This window comes from Drosophila novamexicana, unplaced genomic scaffold, assembly GCF_003285875.2.
Source record: "Drosophila novamexicana strain 15010-1031.04,08,12 unplaced genomic scaffold, DnovRS2.1 tig00000870-arrow-arrow-pilon, whole genome shotgun sequence".
Classification (NCBI taxonomy): Eukaryota; Metazoa; Arthropoda; class Insecta; order Diptera; family Drosophilidae; genus Drosophila; species Drosophila novamexicana.
The window spans coordinates 621,361-638,271 of NW_020824830.1; the positions used below are offsets into that span (position 1 = coordinate 621,361).

The 16,911-nt window shown below is 44.6% G+C and overlaps 5 protein-coding genes across 8 annotated transcripts; 1 reads left to right on the plus strand and 4 right to left on the minus strand.

Moving 5' to 3' along the window:
- Positions 1 to 69: 69 nt before the first annotated feature.
- Positions 70 to 1,452, minus strand: LOC115764828 (lipase 3-like). The gene is made up of 3 exons (XM_030708077.1): positions 1,291 to 1,452; positions 514 to 1,233; positions 70 to 456 (listed from the first exon to the last, which is right to left on the minus strand). The coding sequence occupies exons 1-3, from the start codon at positions 1,450 to 1,452 to the stop codon at positions 70 to 72; spliced, it is 1,269 nt and encodes a 422-aa protein (XP_030563937.1).
- A 645-nt stretch (positions 1,453 to 2,097) lies between these two features.
- On the minus strand, positions 2,098 to 4,304 carry LOC115764692 (laccase). The gene is made up of 2 exons (XM_030707886.1): positions 2,419 to 4,304; positions 2,098 to 2,361 (listed from the first exon to the last, which is right to left on the minus strand). Exons 1-2 carry the CDS (start codon positions 4,177 to 4,179, stop codon positions 2,119 to 2,121), a joined length of 2,004 nt encoding a protein of 667 aa, XP_030563746.1. The 5' UTR covers positions 4,180 to 4,304; the 3' UTR covers positions 2,098 to 2,118.
- Positions 4,305 to 4,465: 161 nt separating this feature from the next.
- LOC115764788 (copper chaperone for superoxide dismutase) lies at positions 4,466 to 5,886 on the minus strand. Its single transcript, XM_030708029.1, has 3 exons — positions 5,185 to 5,886; positions 4,913 to 5,131; positions 4,466 to 4,858 (listed from the first exon to the last, which is right to left on the minus strand). Exons 1-3 carry the CDS (start codon positions 5,638 to 5,640, stop codon positions 4,538 to 4,540), a joined length of 996 nt encoding a protein of 331 aa, XP_030563889.1. The 5' UTR covers positions 5,641 to 5,886; the 3' UTR covers positions 4,466 to 4,537.
- A 457-nt stretch (positions 5,887 to 6,343) lies between these two features.
- LOC115764638 (protein FAM98B) lies at positions 6,344 to 7,840 on the minus strand. The gene has a single exon (XM_030707807.1). The coding sequence runs from the start codon at positions 7,783 to 7,785 to the stop codon at positions 6,427 to 6,429; it is 1,359 nt and encodes a 452-aa protein (XP_030563667.1). The 5' UTR covers positions 7,786 to 7,840; the 3' UTR covers positions 6,344 to 6,426.
- Positions 7,841 to 8,466: 626 nt separating this feature from the next.
- Positions 8,467 to 11,720, plus strand: LOC115764720 (LIM and senescent cell antigen-like-containing domain protein 1). Of its 4 annotated transcripts, XM_030707922.1 has the most exons (7): positions 8,467 to 8,658; positions 8,953 to 9,041; positions 9,899 to 10,018; positions 10,283 to 10,588; positions 10,647 to 10,788; positions 10,856 to 11,114; positions 11,187 to 11,720. In XM_030707922.1, the coding sequence occupies exons 2-7, from the start codon at positions 9,028 to 9,030 to the stop codon at positions 11,381 to 11,383; spliced, it is 1,038 nt and encodes a 345-aa protein (XP_030563782.1). In that variant the 5' UTR covers positions 8,467 to 8,658; positions 8,953 to 9,027; the 3' UTR covers positions 11,384 to 11,720. The 4 variants fall into 4 exon arrangements, with proteins under 4 accessions (XP_030563782.1, XP_030563783.1, XP_030563781.1 ...); XM_030707923.1 differs by lacking the exon at positions 8,953 to 9,041; XM_030707921.1 differs by lacking the exon at positions 8,467 to 8,658 and having other exon boundaries at positions 8,722 to 9,041.
- The last annotated feature ends 5,191 nt before the right edge of the window (positions 11,721 to 16,911 follow it).

A 16,911-nucleotide genomic window follows, 5' to 3' on the forward strand; every position in this document is an offset into this window, starting at 1 on the left:
AGGCAATTATAAAGTATCCAGCATTATGTGCTTTAGTTATCTCAGTAAATGTTTAGATAGCAATACAAATTAAATGAGCCCTTCGAATTGGTTTATGATTTTAATAATTGGCTCATTAATATATTTGCGCACCTCCCAGTTAGTGGCAAAATCGCCGTGATTCCACATGGGATCCTCCATATGATGCATTTCCTTGTTGGGCAATGTTTCAGCCAAACGCAAGACATCCCCAACATCGGCCATATCATCGTTATCCGAGTACCACAAATGTGTGCTACACGTAATTAGATTGGTTGGGTAATCCGGCGGCACTTCCGCATTGTATTCCATCCAATTCCTCTTGGTACCAAAGTCGTAGCGCCTAAAGTGTCCGGACTGTTGCTCCTGTAGGTAGTGCAAGAACTGATTGGTGGATACTCCGGCGGGAGTTGTTAAAGCATTGATCGCAACCGCACTCTACGGAGAAAATATATTAAATATGGTATTCCAATTGGTCTCCGTACTGGGGCGAACCGAATTGGAGCGTCCGTCGGTGCTGCTGTTATGAAAGACGCTGCAGAAGTCTCGAAACCTTGAGTCCGGCCCGCATGTGTTATAGATAAAAGACAGTATGAAATCATTGTAGGGTAAGAGCTCCTGTGACTCAAACAGCAGGGCGTAAGTATTGTGATGTCCCAGATAGGGTCCAACCGCTCGCGCCATCAGGCTGTCCATGTTGTTCATGAAGGCAACCGGAGCCAGCAGATGGGCTGTCTTGATTTTCCGATTGTACTCGGGACGCGTGGACATAAGTGCTAGGAAAACGGTTGTTCCTTGCGAGTGGCCCACATAGTGAATGGCTTGTTGTTCCTGTCCGTTTGTTTTCAGTGCATAGTCGATCATAGCCGCAATATCAAAGTAGCCAATCTCATGCCAGCTGAAGCGCCAGAAATATGGATGCTGCGTGGATATCGACGAGTGGTTCCTTGAGTACGTATTGCCCCGTGCATTGCCCAGCCAGACGTCGTAGCCCGCATCGGCCAGCTGAAAGGCCAGAGCATTATCGGGACCCATGGCGATCCAATTGTCGGAGCAGCCCGATATGCCATGCTGCATCAGCACAATGGGACGATACTTTGCCTGATTCTGCAGCTTGTGCGAATGGGGAATGCGAAATAATCCAATTATGTAGCCGTCTTCGGTGGGCACATAATGCAGCTCTCCCGGATATCCGTGCGCTCTAATGCGATCATCCTAAATAGCTTTGTTAGCCTCATATATGGCTTTTGGCCTCTCCACTTCACAGCTTACCGTTTTCAGTCTGGGGTTCAATTTTAAATGTCCGTCCGGATCGTTAAAGAGTTGGAAGAAATCTGCGCCCTCAAAGACACTTGAGTCTAGCCCAGCTGGAGCACTTCGAGCACCTATCCAAATGCATAGAGACGACAAAATAACGATGAGGTTTCTGGCCATGTTGCGGTTGGACTGTGTTCTCTAAATATATAGAACACGCCTTTTAAAGACCTTTGCTGTAGACTTAAGCCTAATCTGCCGATAAGCGACTACCTCTGGACCCTCTCCCGATCCAATGGCATTTGCTAAAATTTAAGTGGATCATTAAACAAATCATTTACAAACACATTCATATTACGGTATAATTATATTCCTGAACCCATTGAAAATGGGTAAAAGGGTATAATGTATTTGTGCAAATGTATGCCCACCAATATAAGCCTCAATTTAAATGCAATTGACTTTTGAGAATACACAAATATTCTATAGCACAATAAGATGTTGTTGTTTGAATACATGTACACACACACATTCATTCTCGTCGCCTTTGAATTATATCAATAGCATTGCAATTGCGATTGAATTGTGTTCTGTGCTGCTATTTTAATTCGTTTTTTTCTCACTAGGGGCCAGTTATTGGTCTTGCTGTTCAGTAGAGGCGGCAGCAAGTAATGCGGTCAGCTACGAGAAAACTTTTTTTAAATTATTTTAATTACAACTAAAGCAAACGAGTACATAGCGAGCCATGCATTTGATTTTGGATTTAGAGAGTTCAGCGTATTCCCAATTCGGCAGCTCCGGGACTGGAACCTCTTACTTGTTTTTCCTAAGATCTATGTATGTAATTTAACAGCGCACTCGAGCCGGAATGCTTTTTATTTGATAGTTCTCGCCGATCTTGAGTACAGCCGCCATGCCCTGGACTGCATGTGATTCGATGTGACAGTGATAGCTCCAGAAACCCGGATTGTCTGAGATGAAGCGCAAAATGACGTAACCCAGTCCAGGCACCTGTACGGTGTCCTTAGCCACGGCTGCATAGTCATCGGACAGACGAGACAGACGTCCACGGCGATCCAGCTCGCGTATCTGTGGAGAGAACAATATTAAAGCTAAGTCTTCTAAAGGTAGATCTGGCTGACTTACATTTCTCAGGTCGCTTAAGCTGCCCAGCACGCCCTGGCCGACCAGGCGGAAGGTGAAGCCATGCAGATGTATAGGATGAGTGGCATCCATGTGGTTGGCCACAACCATTTCGATGGGACGATAGGCGGGCAGGCGTATGACATGCACACATTCGCATACTTCCCGTGCACAATTGCGTCCCTGTGCGGCCAGAGAGCTGCGATTACAAAAGTAGCCATCATCCTGGTACAGATGTCGACCCTGCAGCATTGAGATGCCCGGCGAAATGTAGCTGATCTCGTCGATCTGGAAGAGCTGTTCACCATTCTGTGCCTGCCGCATGCTCAAACTGGAATAATGTGTTAGAAACTTGGTATAGCTTGGCCAAGGAACCGGCTCTACGGAGCGCAGGGACACAGTGCCCACATCTTTGTCCTTATTCGACTTGCGTAGCGCTGATATCGATGCATTCAAGGGCTTGAAACGAAAATCATTGATAAACGTGGCAGGTTCGTCCAACTCCCTGCCCCGTTGATCTTCCATTATGTCACCCAGGGGCAACTCGCTGCGAGCCGCTCCGCGATAGCTGAGCACCGCGCCCTGATATAGTTTACGCTCCTCGCACTGCTCGTAGCCCCGGACGCGTATCCAATAGTTTTTGGCAAACTGATTTGCCTCCAGCACAAAATCAAAGCGTTCCGCTGAGGTCAGAAAGAAGCCATCGGCCAGCACGGGGACAATGTCGTTGCCATCGGTGCTGATGATCAGCAGCTTGTGCTGCTCAATGGAGAACTCCACGGGACAATTGAAGATTCCATTGAGCACAATGCGCATGCGATAGCGATAGCCGGGCGTGACACGCAGACGTTCGTAGCGGTGTCTGGCATCCTGATCCGGCAGCTGGCTCAGATGATTGCGTCCCTTGCCATTGATGAGAATATTGCGCGCCTGCTGGATGTTGTAGTCGTAGAATATATCCTGCACCATGATGGCGTGCTCCACCAGGTCGTAGTCGTAGAGACGCGCATGGGGATTCGCCTGATGTGGCTGTCGCACAATGAGATTGCCCGCCACGCCGAAGCCGCGCTGCCAGCCCAAGTGGCTGTGGTACCAGAGGGTACCGCTGCGATCCGCCTGAAACTCATAGCGATACACCTCGCCCGGCTCCACCGGATACTGGGTGACATGGGCAACGCCATCCATTTCGGGTGAGCGCGACATGTGTATGCCGTGCCAGTGCATCGTACTGGGCTCATTCAGGTAGTTCAGCACGTCCACAACCACGGTATCGTTCTCGCACAGCTCTATAGCCGGGCCGGGCACCATGCGGTTCACGGCCATAACAGGCGAGGAGACGCCATCGCCATAGATGCAATTCTCCGCGGCACAGGCACGCTCATCATACTGACAACGTTGACACTCGGCGCCCAGGCGGCGATAGTTGTGCACCACCAGCTGATAATAGCAGCTCTGCGACTGACCCTGCTGACAGACGCGGCGGCAAGGGTGACGCTCGAAGCCGCTGAAACCGGAGACATCCGCCGGATCGTAGTCGTCCTTTAGCTGCAAGCCCGCGCCCAGATGGGTTGGCTTGTTCGTTCTGTTGTTGCGCGACCAGGGAAATGTGATCCAGTCAATTTTGGTACTCGACTGCTCCAGTTGCGGCTGCAACTGAGCCTGACCCAAGTCCAGGCAGCACCATAGCAAAGTCCCAAGAAGCGCACCGATAAGCTGGCAGCAACGGCTTTTACTTTCACGACCGCACCTGTTCGTGGCAATCATGTCAAGACTCAACCTTCAACTGTGCCCAAAGGCCTAGTGCAACGCCCGAAGAAAGTTTGGAAATCCAAACTGGATGACCACAAATAGTTGGGCATGCTCAGCACGTGCTAATAATAAAAGCTGAGCTGCATTTTATTTGTGTTTAATTGGCCAGAGACTAAGAACGCCTGTCGCAATCGTATCCGACTGTTCGACACTCTTTATAATACACTAGCTGGTATTTTTCGTACTTTTCCGCTCTTTCGCACAAAATAAGCTGAAATTGTTGTCAGTTAACTAACTATAAAAATTATATTTAATTTATTTGTGAATTAATATGAAAATTGCTGATGAATTATTTTAATAGCTGTTCAAAAATTTAGGCTTCGCCTTGTGGTGTTGGCGGGCTGGTGGGCGGAGGGGATCCGCTCGAGGCTGTGTTGGATGTGCTCATCAGACTGATGACCCCACATGCGATGGGCGCACCCACTGACATCTCCTCGTTCTGATATGCCAACGCATTGGGCACCGTCAGCGCGGATGAGAAGACCTCCGCATTGAGCGCCGTGTTCAAATCGATTGGCTTACTGTGTATGACCACGGAGCGGCCGACGATGCCATTAAAGCCGAACAGCTGCAGGTAAATGCTCATGAATACGGCCGATATGCTGCCGTCTGCCTTGACATCTAGGTTGCCCAGCTGCCGGAGGGGAAATGTGAATCTCAGAGACAGTTATTATTCAATGGTACTTACGAAATTATTGGGAAACTGGCCGCCAGTTGACTTGCAACCCTCGCTCACGTCGCCGTACGTATGTATGTGCAGCGCATGCTTGCCAGGCGGCAGTCCGGTCACATTGATGGTCACCCGGATGTCGCTGTTGTAGGGCAGCTGCTGGAAGCTGATCATGCCGGCGGCAGACGCCGACTCGCCCTCGCCCATGAGCTTGGCGCCCGCCTGCCACTGTGGTACCTGTAGAGAAGCACTTGTCAATGGCCGTCGCAATGAAAAGAGCGAAGACCTACATAGGCGTAGCCCAGGTATGCCGGCTGTGGATGCAATAGCGGACTGAGCAGCGCGGCAGCGCCAATGCCACCAATCACCGGACCAATGCCGCCCAGCGGCACGGTCATGCGCTCGTAGCGCTTCACCTTTGTGCCAGACACCACTTTGATGTCATCGATGCCCGTCAGATTGGCGGGCCTGAGGCGATCCAGCAAATTTTGTGCGCTGCCAGGCACAAAAATGCCATTTAATAGCATAAACGCCAGAATGGGCTTGTAGCGGAACATTTCGGTTAATTGCTTTAAACTGTTTTTGAGGATTTGTAATGTGACTGGGGGTAGAAGCTTCCGTTCTCTGTGAATATTTTGACCAAACTGAACTGGACGCTCTGTGGGCCCGTCTATATCGTTTGTCGTTTGGTTGACTTCGACACGGATTTCATGCTGATTGAACACGTTAATTGCCACACAGGCCATATCACCAGAATGGATGATGAGTAGATTGTGCCGCTGCTCAATGGCAATCAAGTGTCGCGTGTTTGATGCTTGGCTACCTACCTACCCATGGACGTAGGCTCTACCACTTGCTGCCAAAGCCAAAGCCAAACTACCAAATATGTCAAAAGACACCTTTTCAGTTTTTAACTTGAAATTATTTTCCAAGTTGAATTATTTTTTCTAAATTTACCTTTTGATAATTAATAAATTGATGGTTAAATTAATTTTGTAGCAGAAAAATCCTCGACAAACAAAAATTTTAAAGAGAATAATCTTAAAAACTTTTTCCCCTCTTATTAGCTAAGGTGTCAAAACACCTTTCGGTTGACATAGGTATGCACAAAACCTTGCTGGAAATAGTGTTGATTAATATTAAACCCCAAAAAAGATAACATTTACGTTCTATTTTAGAGATATTTGCACAACTTGTACCCCTTTTGAGCCCAGTTAGGGACGTCTCTGCCTGATGGGCTTACAATTTGGGAGGGCAAACCGAATAAAATGCAAAATTAGATCGACATTAATAAAATTGAAAGTGAAAAAGCTAACCTCAGAGATTAAACGACATGCGAGATTTTTGTTCTAGATGACATAGTTTTTATTTTTAATTGCTTCCCATTAACAATCAACATTTGGATTCATTTATGTTGGACAAGTAGGGAAAACAAAAACTATGAAATGTTCTAATATAAATAAATATCAATTTTGGTAGTTATTAATGACCGCACGCCGAAATTGACACTGCAATGCGGTCGTCTATTTAGCTTAACGGAAATCACCGCGTTGATAGTCGCCCTGGTGACGTTGATTGTAGCCGCCGCCGCGTCCGCCGCCGTGGTAGCCGCCACCGCCGCCGTGGTAGCCGCCGCCGCTGCCGCCGCCACCTCCGCCGCGTGCCCCAGCCTGAGGATTCCAGCCAGAGCCCTGGACACGTCCGCTGTTGTTAGTCCATTGCTCTCGTTGCTGCTGTTGTTGATGTTGGTACGGCTGCTGGTTTTGCTGTTGTTGCCAGTTTGGAGCTCCACCACCACCGCGTCCACCACCTTGTCCGCCACCGCGACCACCTCCTTGTCCGCCACCGCGTCCGCCACGGAAGTTGCCACCACCACCGCGGCCTCCGCCACCACCACCAGGTCCGCCGGCACGTTGCTGTTGCCAGGAAGGCATCTCTGGCGGCGGTGGCGCGTGCTCATTGGCGCGTCCACCGCGATCCGGCACATTGCCAATCACATGTTTTTCTATCTTCGAAGCCGTATTCTTGCGCACATTCGCTGAGCTCGTCTTCTCAATAATCGCCAAATCCGCGCGCGCCGCCAGCAGCGCCACAATGTTGGTATCATCTCCGCCAAACTGGAGCTTCTCAATCTCCTTGAGTTTACGCTGAAAACGATCTCCAATCTCGCCCTGTCGCTTCCTCATGCTCTCGGACCATTGAAAACTTTGAACTGTCGCTTCCAAGCGCGTTAGCATCATTTGTCGCCGCAGATTGTACTCCGCATCCAGATCTCTGTGCATGCTCTCCAAGACACGCCACTGAGCATCAGTCAAGGGTTTATTTGTACGCATCAACGGCTCACTGATCACCGCCGGGCTTGTCTGCTTCAGTCGCTGTTCCAGTTTAGGCGTTAGACGCTCGAACAATTGCTTTGCATTGATGTTTTTTGGCAGCTCGCCGAGCTGCAGGTCTGCCGTCAGCTGTGTCACTGTCTCCTGTAGGTGCGACTCAGTTTTGGATTTTTTACTGGGCGGCTCGGCGGGCTGCAGCTTCAGCGACATCTTTGTGGCCATGAGCTCCGAGGTGAGGTAATCTAGTAGATGCAGCAGTGAGGTGCGCGTTTGGAAACGTTCCGACATGGGCACCGCTACAAACTGCCGGTACGGGCAACCCAGCTCAGTTAATAGCAGCGATAGCTCGAATGCAAATTCGTTGTGATCCTTGCTGCTAGAGGCTACATGCTCGTCGGTCTTCCGCAGCACATGCAATTGATTGGCTAGCCAATAAATCAGTTCGCGCAAGTCTCCGCTGCCAATGCCGCTGTCTAGGGCTTGGCACAGAGTTTCCTGCTCCACTTTTTTGTACCCAAGTGCATGCAAAGAATCTATAATATCTAATTCGAGATCCATTGCCGGCTGTTTTCTTTCCTTATTTTCCGGTTGTTTTCGTTTTTTCTCCGGCTGCCAATTAAAGTTTTTTGGTCACACTAGTTCATATGTCATACTTAACAGAGGCTATACATTACATTTTATCAACTGTTATTAACACCGGCTCTTGCTGTTAACCCGGTTAATAATTTGAAAGAAACCCGGCAACTTATTTTTATTTATTTATTTAATGTGTGGTTGTTTAGTGTATGTCCCATACATAAAGAAGGTCCCAATAGGTTAGGTTTTTTGCTGAACCTATCTAGTTTTGCATTAAATTGCCAAATAAATTAAATAATTTACAAATACCATGCTAACAGTGCCAAAATAAGTAGAATATTGATACGACATAGATACAAGTATATTTCGACAGGCCATCTAATTCAAAATGAATTAATGAATAAACATATAATATAGAGGTATTAATATGATAAAATACTTTCACTACATTGTAAAACAAAAGTCCGTATATATAACAAAACATAAAAAGTCATGTCTCCATGAAAATTTTGTATTGTAGGTGCAACTTCAACCGTTAATCATAGATATACAGTACAGTAACAGATTAATTTGTATGATTCTGCATTAAAATTTATTGACAGTATTGCTTAAAAACATTAATAGATAAACCAAGTTTAAAAGAAACACACGTCGTGTTTTAGGGGCCATTGATGACACAAAGGTAACAGAAACGAACTAGTTCAACTAGTTGGATTTCTTCGTTCGTTCAGCCAGTCGCTCAATTGAACATATTCATTCCGAACATTTCGATACTACTCTAGCAACTAATTATACTTGAGTGAGAATATTAATTAAAAAGCTAATATTGCTTTAAACATTGTGTGCCATTAATAGGTAAAAAGAATTGTAAAGTTAATACATTAATTGAAAATGTGCACGATTCAAATGTACAATGTAAAGGATTCCAGATTGAGATTTACGCCCAATTTGGCAAGACCTGTGTTGTTGTTGTTGGCTTCAAACACAAATACCAGTGTTGGCCAGTTTAGCTAACATCACAAGCTAAATTGAGAGAAAATCACATGAAACTATAGTCAAGTAACCGGATTCAGCATGAAAATGGCTGAATTATCAACACTGATCAACACTGAAGAGACACTTTTCTGATATTTTGTTTGCCGTTTTCAGTGAGCTAAAAACGTTGAACGCGTACGTAGACATTGATTGAGGCGAGCTGCAACAAGTGAAAGCCAATTACCAGAAATGCCGCCCGTTCAGTAAGCGAACCAGCAGAACATTTAATTTCATTGAATTGAATATTAACGACATTACATCATCATAACGCCCAAGTGTGGTCCAGTGCAAAATGTGACCCAAATATTCGCTGGCTTCATTCATTTATTTGATCAAGGTGCTGCAAAATCAAATTGATTAAGAAACTCAACGTAAAACGCACTTTAAAATGCAATTATGCGTATCATTATGTTATTCGTATCTGTGAAGCATCTGCAGGGTGTTTTTTGTCCGCACAAGTTGCATTTTTCGTGGTATTAAAGCACCAGATGTTTACTCCATCGATGACGTCATGGCAACATTCAAATTTATTTATAGACGCCGCCGCCGCACATTTCAGTATCTGTGTGCTGTTTACCTATTGCAATATGTGTGCGTGTGTTTGTGTGTGCGCGTCTTGAGTCTGTTGCTGTGGCGCGCAATTCAAATCATGCAAATCCATCAATACTCGATTCCATTTACTGATCCTCCGCACATCCGCAACGTTTAACGACTGCACTTCAACTGTCTACACTCGAACTGCAAAAGCCAAAGCTACTGCCGACTACATTGCCAAACTCAGTTCACAAGGAATGCAGAGCTTTCTGTACATTCGTCAGAAATATGATTCAGCAACGTCAACAATGCTTGTTCGCTTACGTGATAAGCCAGCCACGCAAAGTGTTTGTCCCCCAAACGTCTCCGTTTCCAGTTGCCTTTCTCATACGCTGCCCTACAGTTGTGCGCTTAAGCCCCATCATCATGATGTACTCCAAAGCTGAAGTGTAACTGCTTGCTAATCGAGTGTGCCCCCTATATTATAATTATGCTAATCTTCAACTGTTCTTTTGTGACCTTGCAGAGTCCAGGCCATCAACATGTCGCTGGGTGCAATGCATTGCACGAGATGCGCCGACGGTTTCGAGCCCACCGAAAAGATTGTCAATTCCAACGGCGAGCTTTGGCATACGCAGTGCTTTGTGTAAGTTCACAATGTATACTCCCGGTATAGTAAACTGTCATCATAAGGAATATATATGACGAAACTGAAAGCGTGTTAAAAAATATGTAGATTTGTGTCTATAGGTAAGAAAGAAAAGAGATGCCCGCCCTTAACAACTGGGCGTTAGTAAAGCTTTTACTATATTTTATCTTTTATCATGGGAGAAGTTACAAATGCAATTAGTTAACTGTAATATAATTAAAAGTCAATCTCTAATTCGTTTGTCTACTTGCCTTTTCACAGCTGCGCTCAGTGCTTCCGTCCGTTTCAGGATGGCATTTTTTACGAGTTCGAGGGACGCAAGTACTGTGAACGGGACTTCCATGTGCTATTTGCGCCCTGCTGCAACAAGTGCGGCGAATTCGTTATCGGGCGTGTTATCAAGGCCATGTCCGCCAGCTGGCATCCGCAATGCTTCCGCTGTCAGCTGTGCGCCAAAGAGTTGGCCGACAGTGGCTTCATACGCAACCAGAATCGTGCGCTATGCCATGAATGCAATGCCAAGGTGAAGGCCGAGATAACAGGTCGTTATGTGTGCCAAAAGTGTCAGTAAGTGGACGTGTTTTAAAATATTTTTGGAACTGCATACTAATCCACAAATCAACAGCGGATTGATTGACGAGGAACCGTTGCGCTTCCGGGGCGAAGTCTATCATGGCTATCACTTCAATTGCTCGGCCTGCGGCATAGAATTGGATGCCACAGCGCGCGAGGTCAAGAGTCGCCCGGGCCTGGCCGCAAACGATATGGTGGATATATAGCAATGCTTGCAATTTGATAATTTTAAATAGTATATACATATTTTCATTTGAACAGAACGAACTGTATTGTCTACGCTGTCATGATAAGATGGGCATTCCCATTTGCGGCGCCTGTCGTCGACCAATTGAGGAGCGTGTGGTTACAGCGTTGGGCAAGCACTGGCACGTCGAGCATTTCGTGTGCGCCAAGTGCGAGAAGCCCTTCCTGGGTCATCGTCACTACGAGAAGCGCGGCCTGGCATACTGCGAAACGCATTATCATCAGCTCTTTGGCAATCTGTGCTTTGTGTGCAACCAGGTCATTGGCGGAGATGGTATGTTAACTTCTGCAGCAGTATCCCCCATTCGTACATCCATAAATTACATCTTAATTGTTTTCCCTCTAGTTTTTACCGCTTTAAACAAGGCGTGGTGCGTGCATCATTTTGCCTGCTCCGTGTGCGATACGAAAATGACGCAGAAATCAAAATTCTACGAGTACGATGAGAAGCCGGTGTGCAAGAAATGCTACGAACGGTTTCCCAACGAGCTGCGACGGCGCTTGCGCACCGCACACGAGATGACCATGAAGAAGAATGTCTAGTGGATGAGCTGCAGCCTCGAACTGGCCAGCCTTCCATCACACAAATCTACACCAAAACGTGTTAAGTCAAAGTGCCTTCTGTCGTTCAGCACAAACGACCACTTAGTTCTCTGTTTGTAGTTGTCCACTTCTAACATTCGATGTTAATTCTCGAAACTAAAAACTTGTGCCTTTCTTCACATTTCTGTAACATTGTAATTTTTGTTGTACTTGGTCATTTCTAAACAAAAGCGTGTACCGTTTTGATATCGCTTATCTTTTAATTGTAGCTGTTAACAACGGCAAGCATAACAAAACAAATTATTGTATTGACAGCTGTTATCTAATTGAATTTTATTTATATACATAAATGTTTTGAAAATAAAAAGAAAATTTAAAAAGCATGCGAACCTAACTGGTATTTGTTTTTTCAGTTATTTTATTTATATATCTCACTTTTCATAGGCAATAAGCAAAGGTCGCAAAACTCATAGCAAAGACAAGAACCAGTTATGTTAACGCAAATGCGAGTCGCTAACGCAATGTTCAGCTTCTGTTAAACTTGATTATATATCGAATTTGAATATCGACTGTTATGCTAGCTGTTAAGGGAGTTTTAACATTTTTTTTTTAAAATAACGAACAGATTAATTTGATAAAATTTATTGCATTTCGGAGAGTAAACGTAAACTATCATAATGTAAAAAATACATTTTATTTTAAAACATTATCTAGAGATATAATTGTCTAATGTTAAAGTAACAGTGCTAAGCATTTCTGTGTTGAGAATTTGTAGAATACAAATAGTTAAAGAAGCTATTTTTATTCTTTACATAAGTTGGTAGTATAATTATAATGGAGTACGGTTCGTTACACTATTCGTAACCATTTTAGTTAAGTTTGGTTTTGTCTTTATAGCCTTTGGGTACATCTACCTATTTTCAATGACTTAAGCCATTATTTTTCCTGCACATTTTTCTTCGTCTCTCTGACCTCGGCGCATAGTTAATAATTTTATTGATAATTGACCTGCCTTAGACCTGCAGCAATTGGCAATGCGATGTCTTTATTCGTTCTGGCCGCATTCAGTTGCAATTTATAGCGTGCATTACGGCAGACAGTTTAATTGAGCATCGACGTTTATTAATTTGTCCCGGGTCCAAGCGGAGTTGGCTGCAATTTATCCAAATCCCTTGGACTCATTGCATTTCAACACGTTAGGCAGTTTCACTTTTTCGACTGCCCCAATGAGCCCAAAAAAAAAAGGCTACGCACATTAATTAGGGCCCTTCATTAGACACATGCCCATCAAGGCAGGGCAGGGCAGGGACCAGGTCCAGGATCCGACCCAGCAATGACGAGTGCGCCGGCGGCCATGTCCAGAGACGCAGCTCGTGCATTGTATTGCCAGCTTTATGTAATTAAGCCAGACGCGCTCACAATTTAAATTGCTGCCCGTTTCTTATACGCGTCTCTCTCTCTCTGTACTGTATCACGAATTGGCAATTGAGCTGGCCGAGCTGGCGCAATTTGCACAGAGCCGAGCTCCTCCACATCCACATCAAGATCCAGATCCTCAGCAGCAGCAGCAGCAGCATCGTCTGCGTCTGCGTCTGCGATGCGACGTTCGCTCGTCAGCGTTTGAGCCAATAATTATGGTTATTAATCGGCCAGAGAATTGGCTGCTAATTTGCAGTTTAGTTACAAATTCTGGCCGCCAGCGTGCAATTACTCGCTTAAATTATAGCTTCAAAATAAACAAAACGCCGCAACGCCCGAGCGAGAGAGAGAGAGAGAGAGAGAGAGAGAGCGAGAGAGACAGAACTGAGGCCAAAAGTTGGCGGAGCAAAAGGTCATGCCGTATGGCAGAGACGACGCACATTGCATTTTATGTGTTTGCTTATCAAAGCCATCAGAGGCTATGCTGCTCATCAGCTAATGATGCCGGGATTCATGCTGCTGCTGCTCCGGCTGCTTCACCAGCTGAACTCAATAATTAGACGGCCCAGTGCCAGTCCTGGGCGTTACTCAATCATGGCCTGATGGCACAACCCCCAAGACGAATCTATCGCCTGCGCTGGGCAGCACGATCGCTGCAGCTACAACATAATTTCCAGAGCTCTCGCCTTGCCTGATCCCTTGTCCAATTTAAGAGGCGCTCGCATTTCGCGGCCATGGCAACACTTTTGCTCAGCCAAATCAAATCGTGTGCTGTTTATTTAAATAACCATAATTTAGCAGCGCTTCTCGTCGAAGGGGGCAGAGGAGGGGCAGTAGGGGGGATTGCCCATTTATTAACCCCCACACACACACACACACAGTGCAGCAGCAGCCCTGATCGTGGCGAGCGTTTCAGTTCAGTTTTATGGCTGATCCGTTCCCAATGCCCGGCTCCATGAATTTTCATGCTTTTGTGAGAACATAAAAATTCAATTTAATATGCTCTCGAGTTCGAGTTTGGAGCGGGCTGCGAGTAGGTTTTTAGCGGGAAAACGTTTTGTCTACGGGCAGTCCAGGTTAATGAAAATTTAGTTCAATCAACGTGGATAAACGTGTTCGTATCCATTCAGACAATATGGCAAAATACTTTACCACTTTTATGGGCTATGTCTATTTTGTTGTAGGTATTGATTGGCTGATGAAGACAGATCCAATGATCTTTGTTGATATTGTCACTTTGGTTATTTGGTGAAAATTAAAACAATGTGTTACGGTTACCTACAGCAGAAGGTTGAAGACCACAAATATGTTAAAAGAAAATTTGATCATAACTTTTCAATTATATATACAAACGTATCAAATTTCTCTGGCTGTCACTTATTAAACAAAAATACTTTATAGTATTGAATTAAGTCAAAAAATAATTTAGTCAAACAATAAGCGAGTTAAAGAGAGTGAAAAGTGTTTTAATTAAAAAAAAAACTTTCAAAACATTACTATTTTATAAACAAGTCGATATATGTGATTGATTCACATCTGTAAGCCTCACTTAATTTCATGAAAATCACATAGAAGGGCAATGTTTGAGAACAAGCGTATGTAAGCGATAAAGAAAACGTAAGTGAGAGAGGGAGAGCAAGTTTAACGGTCAAAGCTTCTTATGTAGCTCCCTATATTTTATGACATATTAAAATAAATAATATAAAATCTTGTTACTTAAATGCATGAGAATCTCATAGAGAGGCGCTCGTCATTTAAGCAAGAATGTTACTGTCAAAGCATGTCTAAAAATATGAAGATCTTAATGTAATGCGTCAACTTTTGAAATAAAGTGCACTTGAGCTGGATATTGTATATGATAACGAAAGTGTACAAATTTGAGAGCTCTATCTATATTAACCTTCCATAAATGGGCTATTTCTGGTTGGTTATGTTTCTGGCAACAAGATATGGTAATTTATGGCACCAAATATTGCTCGCATTCTTCTGATATTAATGTAATGTGTATAAATAGTTCAAGTGTTTGATGCATAACACAATAAATGCCATTATTAACGATTTATGTTCGGGGTAACTGCAACAAAATTGGCCAAGTCGCGACTCCGGTCCGCTGGTTCCCGTGTCCGCTTGGGCGCTCAGCACGTCAGGTTTTAAAAAAATGAGCTTGTTAACGCTCCATGATGAGCCTAGTTAGTGTCCGCTGCCATGATCTAAACCATATAACCCGAAGCATTGAATCGATCGATGGCTTGGACGGATGGTTGCCTGGGATGCATGCTTGGTTGGATTGGGTTGGAATGGGTTGGATGCACACTGCACTCCAGCAGAGGCCGTCATTAGAGTTTTATGCAAAATTACAACACGATAACACGTAATCATTAGCGATGCGCAAAATCGCAGCCCCAGACGGTGTGAGCAAACAGTTTGAGATGAAACAGCGATAGCAAAAGCAACAACAACCATAGCTAAGAATATTCTAGTGGGAAATGCCCGACTAGCAGATACCCACAGATTCAAACATTCTACTAAACACAAACACACACATTGCGTACTTTATGCTCCTGCTTCTTCTCTTATTGACCCTATACAATGTATGCGAAAGGAATTTTTGATTAACCTCGGGGTCCGATCTTTATAAAATAGGGCTTAAATATAATTAGCATGGAAAATTGTATATATATTAAAATTTAAGGCTATTATGTATATATTCAGGTTTATTCTTCTGCTGCGGCTTCTTCTATTTTTGACCTGATACTATGTATGCGAAAGACATTTTTAATTTACCTCGGCGCTTATAGTCCGATCTTTATACCTATATCCCAGCCAAAAGAAATCTTTTCTGATCGATTTTCATCGATTGGTTATCGATTGGCTAAGTTAGGATAGGTGTATCTGAGATCGATAAGTTGATTCGTTTGGCTCGGCTTACTCGGCTGTTCTGCTTTTTACATACACTTGCACATAAACAATATACCCTATTTACTATTTTGTAATGGGTATAAAAGCAACAACGACTTCAATTTGCAGTTTCATTATCAAACGAGGCAAAGAACATAATTTGACTAAGGCCAAAACATTTGGCAACGTCTACGTCTACGGCTAAAAGAGTCCAATTTGCAGTTGTTGTTGTTGTTGTTGCTGCTGCTGATATTGCCAGGGCCCAGGCTAGTAGTCAGTCTATCGATCACGTTTCAAACTGAAAGGCACGACCATGACGACGATGTGGCTCCGATTATGGCCACGCTTGTTGTTGTTGTCGTAGACGCCATTGTTCTATCAGCAGGAGTTGGGTGTAAGGGGGGAGGGGGAGTCGGGAAATGCTGACGGTTTAGAACTTTTTATGCAATTAATTGCAACAGTTTTGCGGCTGGAATGCGCTTGTCTGTCCGCCCGTCGCCCGCTGTTGCTGCCGTTCTAACCACTTGCCGTTAATTTAAAAATTGTGCTCACGTTCTGGCAATTTGCTGACCACCCACATGCAAATGCAAATGCAAATCAGAAACAAAAACAAAGAAAAATCCACCCCTCCTCACCTGAATTCGATTCGTGGAAAATTAGACGCCAGTTACCTGCCTGCCTGCCTGCCCGGCAGCAACAGGCCGAGCATTGAGCATTTCATTTGCCAGTTGCCAGTTGCAAGTTTGTATTGAGTCTGCGCCTGCTCTTTGTCTAATTTGACACTTGGGGCAGTTGCACAATTGACTTGCAGGCGGACAGGTAGTGGAACACGAGGCGCCTCCTTATGCATACCAAGAAGCCGGCGCAGTTGCGATCCGTTTGCCTTTCCGCATTGGAAAATTACATCTGGCAATGGGTGTTAATGCGAGTGGGTGGATTGAATGATACATATATGGCTGTAATTTCATGTGTACATTCGATTTTGTGCTCGATTGGAAATGGTTCTTTAGCCAAATCTGATAGTTGTGCCTCGAATATGCAGCTAATGGAGAGCCAGAACTCGCAAGTCAGAGAATAATTTTAAACATTTAGCTCAGTATACACTGATTATAAATAGTATGAATTATAATAGTATGATCGTTAAAAATGTTATTTGGATGAAGGGAGAGATGAAATGGAGGATCCAAATAATTCCAATGAAGGAACTGCGT

Excerpts from the sequence above, each read along its gene's own strand:
- LOC115764720 (XM_030707920.1), top strand. The coding sequence starts at position 9,661 with ATGATTCAGCAACGTCAACAATGCTTGTTCGCTTACGTGATAAGCCAG. Across the intron at positions 9,822-9,898 it reads ATGTACTCCAAAGCTGAAGT|AGTCCAGGCCATCAACATGT; the intron begins GTAACTGCTTGC and ends GTGACCTTGCAG. Across the intron at positions 10,589-10,646 it reads TATGTGTGCCAAAAGTGTCA|CGGATTGATTGACGAGGAAC; the intron begins GTAAGTGGACGT and ends ACAAATCAACAG.
- LOC115764692 (XM_030707886.1), bottom strand. The coding sequence starts at position 4,179 with ATGATTGCCACGAACAGGTGCGGTCGTGAAAGTAAAAGCCGTTGCTGC. Across the intron at positions 2,362-2,418 it reads GCTTAAGCGACCTGAGAAAT|ATACGCGAGCTGGATCGCCG; the intron begins GTAAGTCAGCCA and ends TTCTCTCCACAG.
- LOC115764788 (XM_030708029.1), bottom strand. The coding sequence starts at position 5,640 with ATGGCCTGTGTGGCAATTAACGTGTTCAATCAGCATGAAATCCGTGTC. Across the intron at positions 5,132-5,184 it reads CATACCTGGGCTACGCCTAT|GTACCACAGTGGCAGGCGGG; the intron begins GTAGGTCTTCGC and ends GCTTCTCTACAG. Across the intron at positions 4,859-4,912 it reads GCCAGTTTCCCAATAATTTC|CTGGGCAACCTAGATGTCAA; the intron begins GTAAGTACCATT and ends CCCCTCCGGCAG.
- LOC115764638 (XM_030707807.1), bottom strand. The coding sequence starts at position 7,785 with ATGGATCTCGAATTAGATATTATAGATTCTTTGCATGCACTTGGGTAC.
- LOC115764828 (XM_030708077.1), bottom strand. The coding sequence starts at position 1,452 with ATGGCCAGAAACCTCATCGTTATTTTGTCGTCTCTATGCATTTGGATA. Across the intron at positions 1,234-1,290 it reads TGAACCCCAGACTGAAAACG|GATGATCGCATTAGAGCGCA; the intron begins GTAAGCTGTGAA and ends AAAGCTATTTAG. Across the intron at positions 457-513 it reads CCGACGGACGCTCCAATTCG|AGTGCGGTTGCGATCAATGC; the intron begins GTTCGCCCCAGT and ends TTTTCTCCGTAG.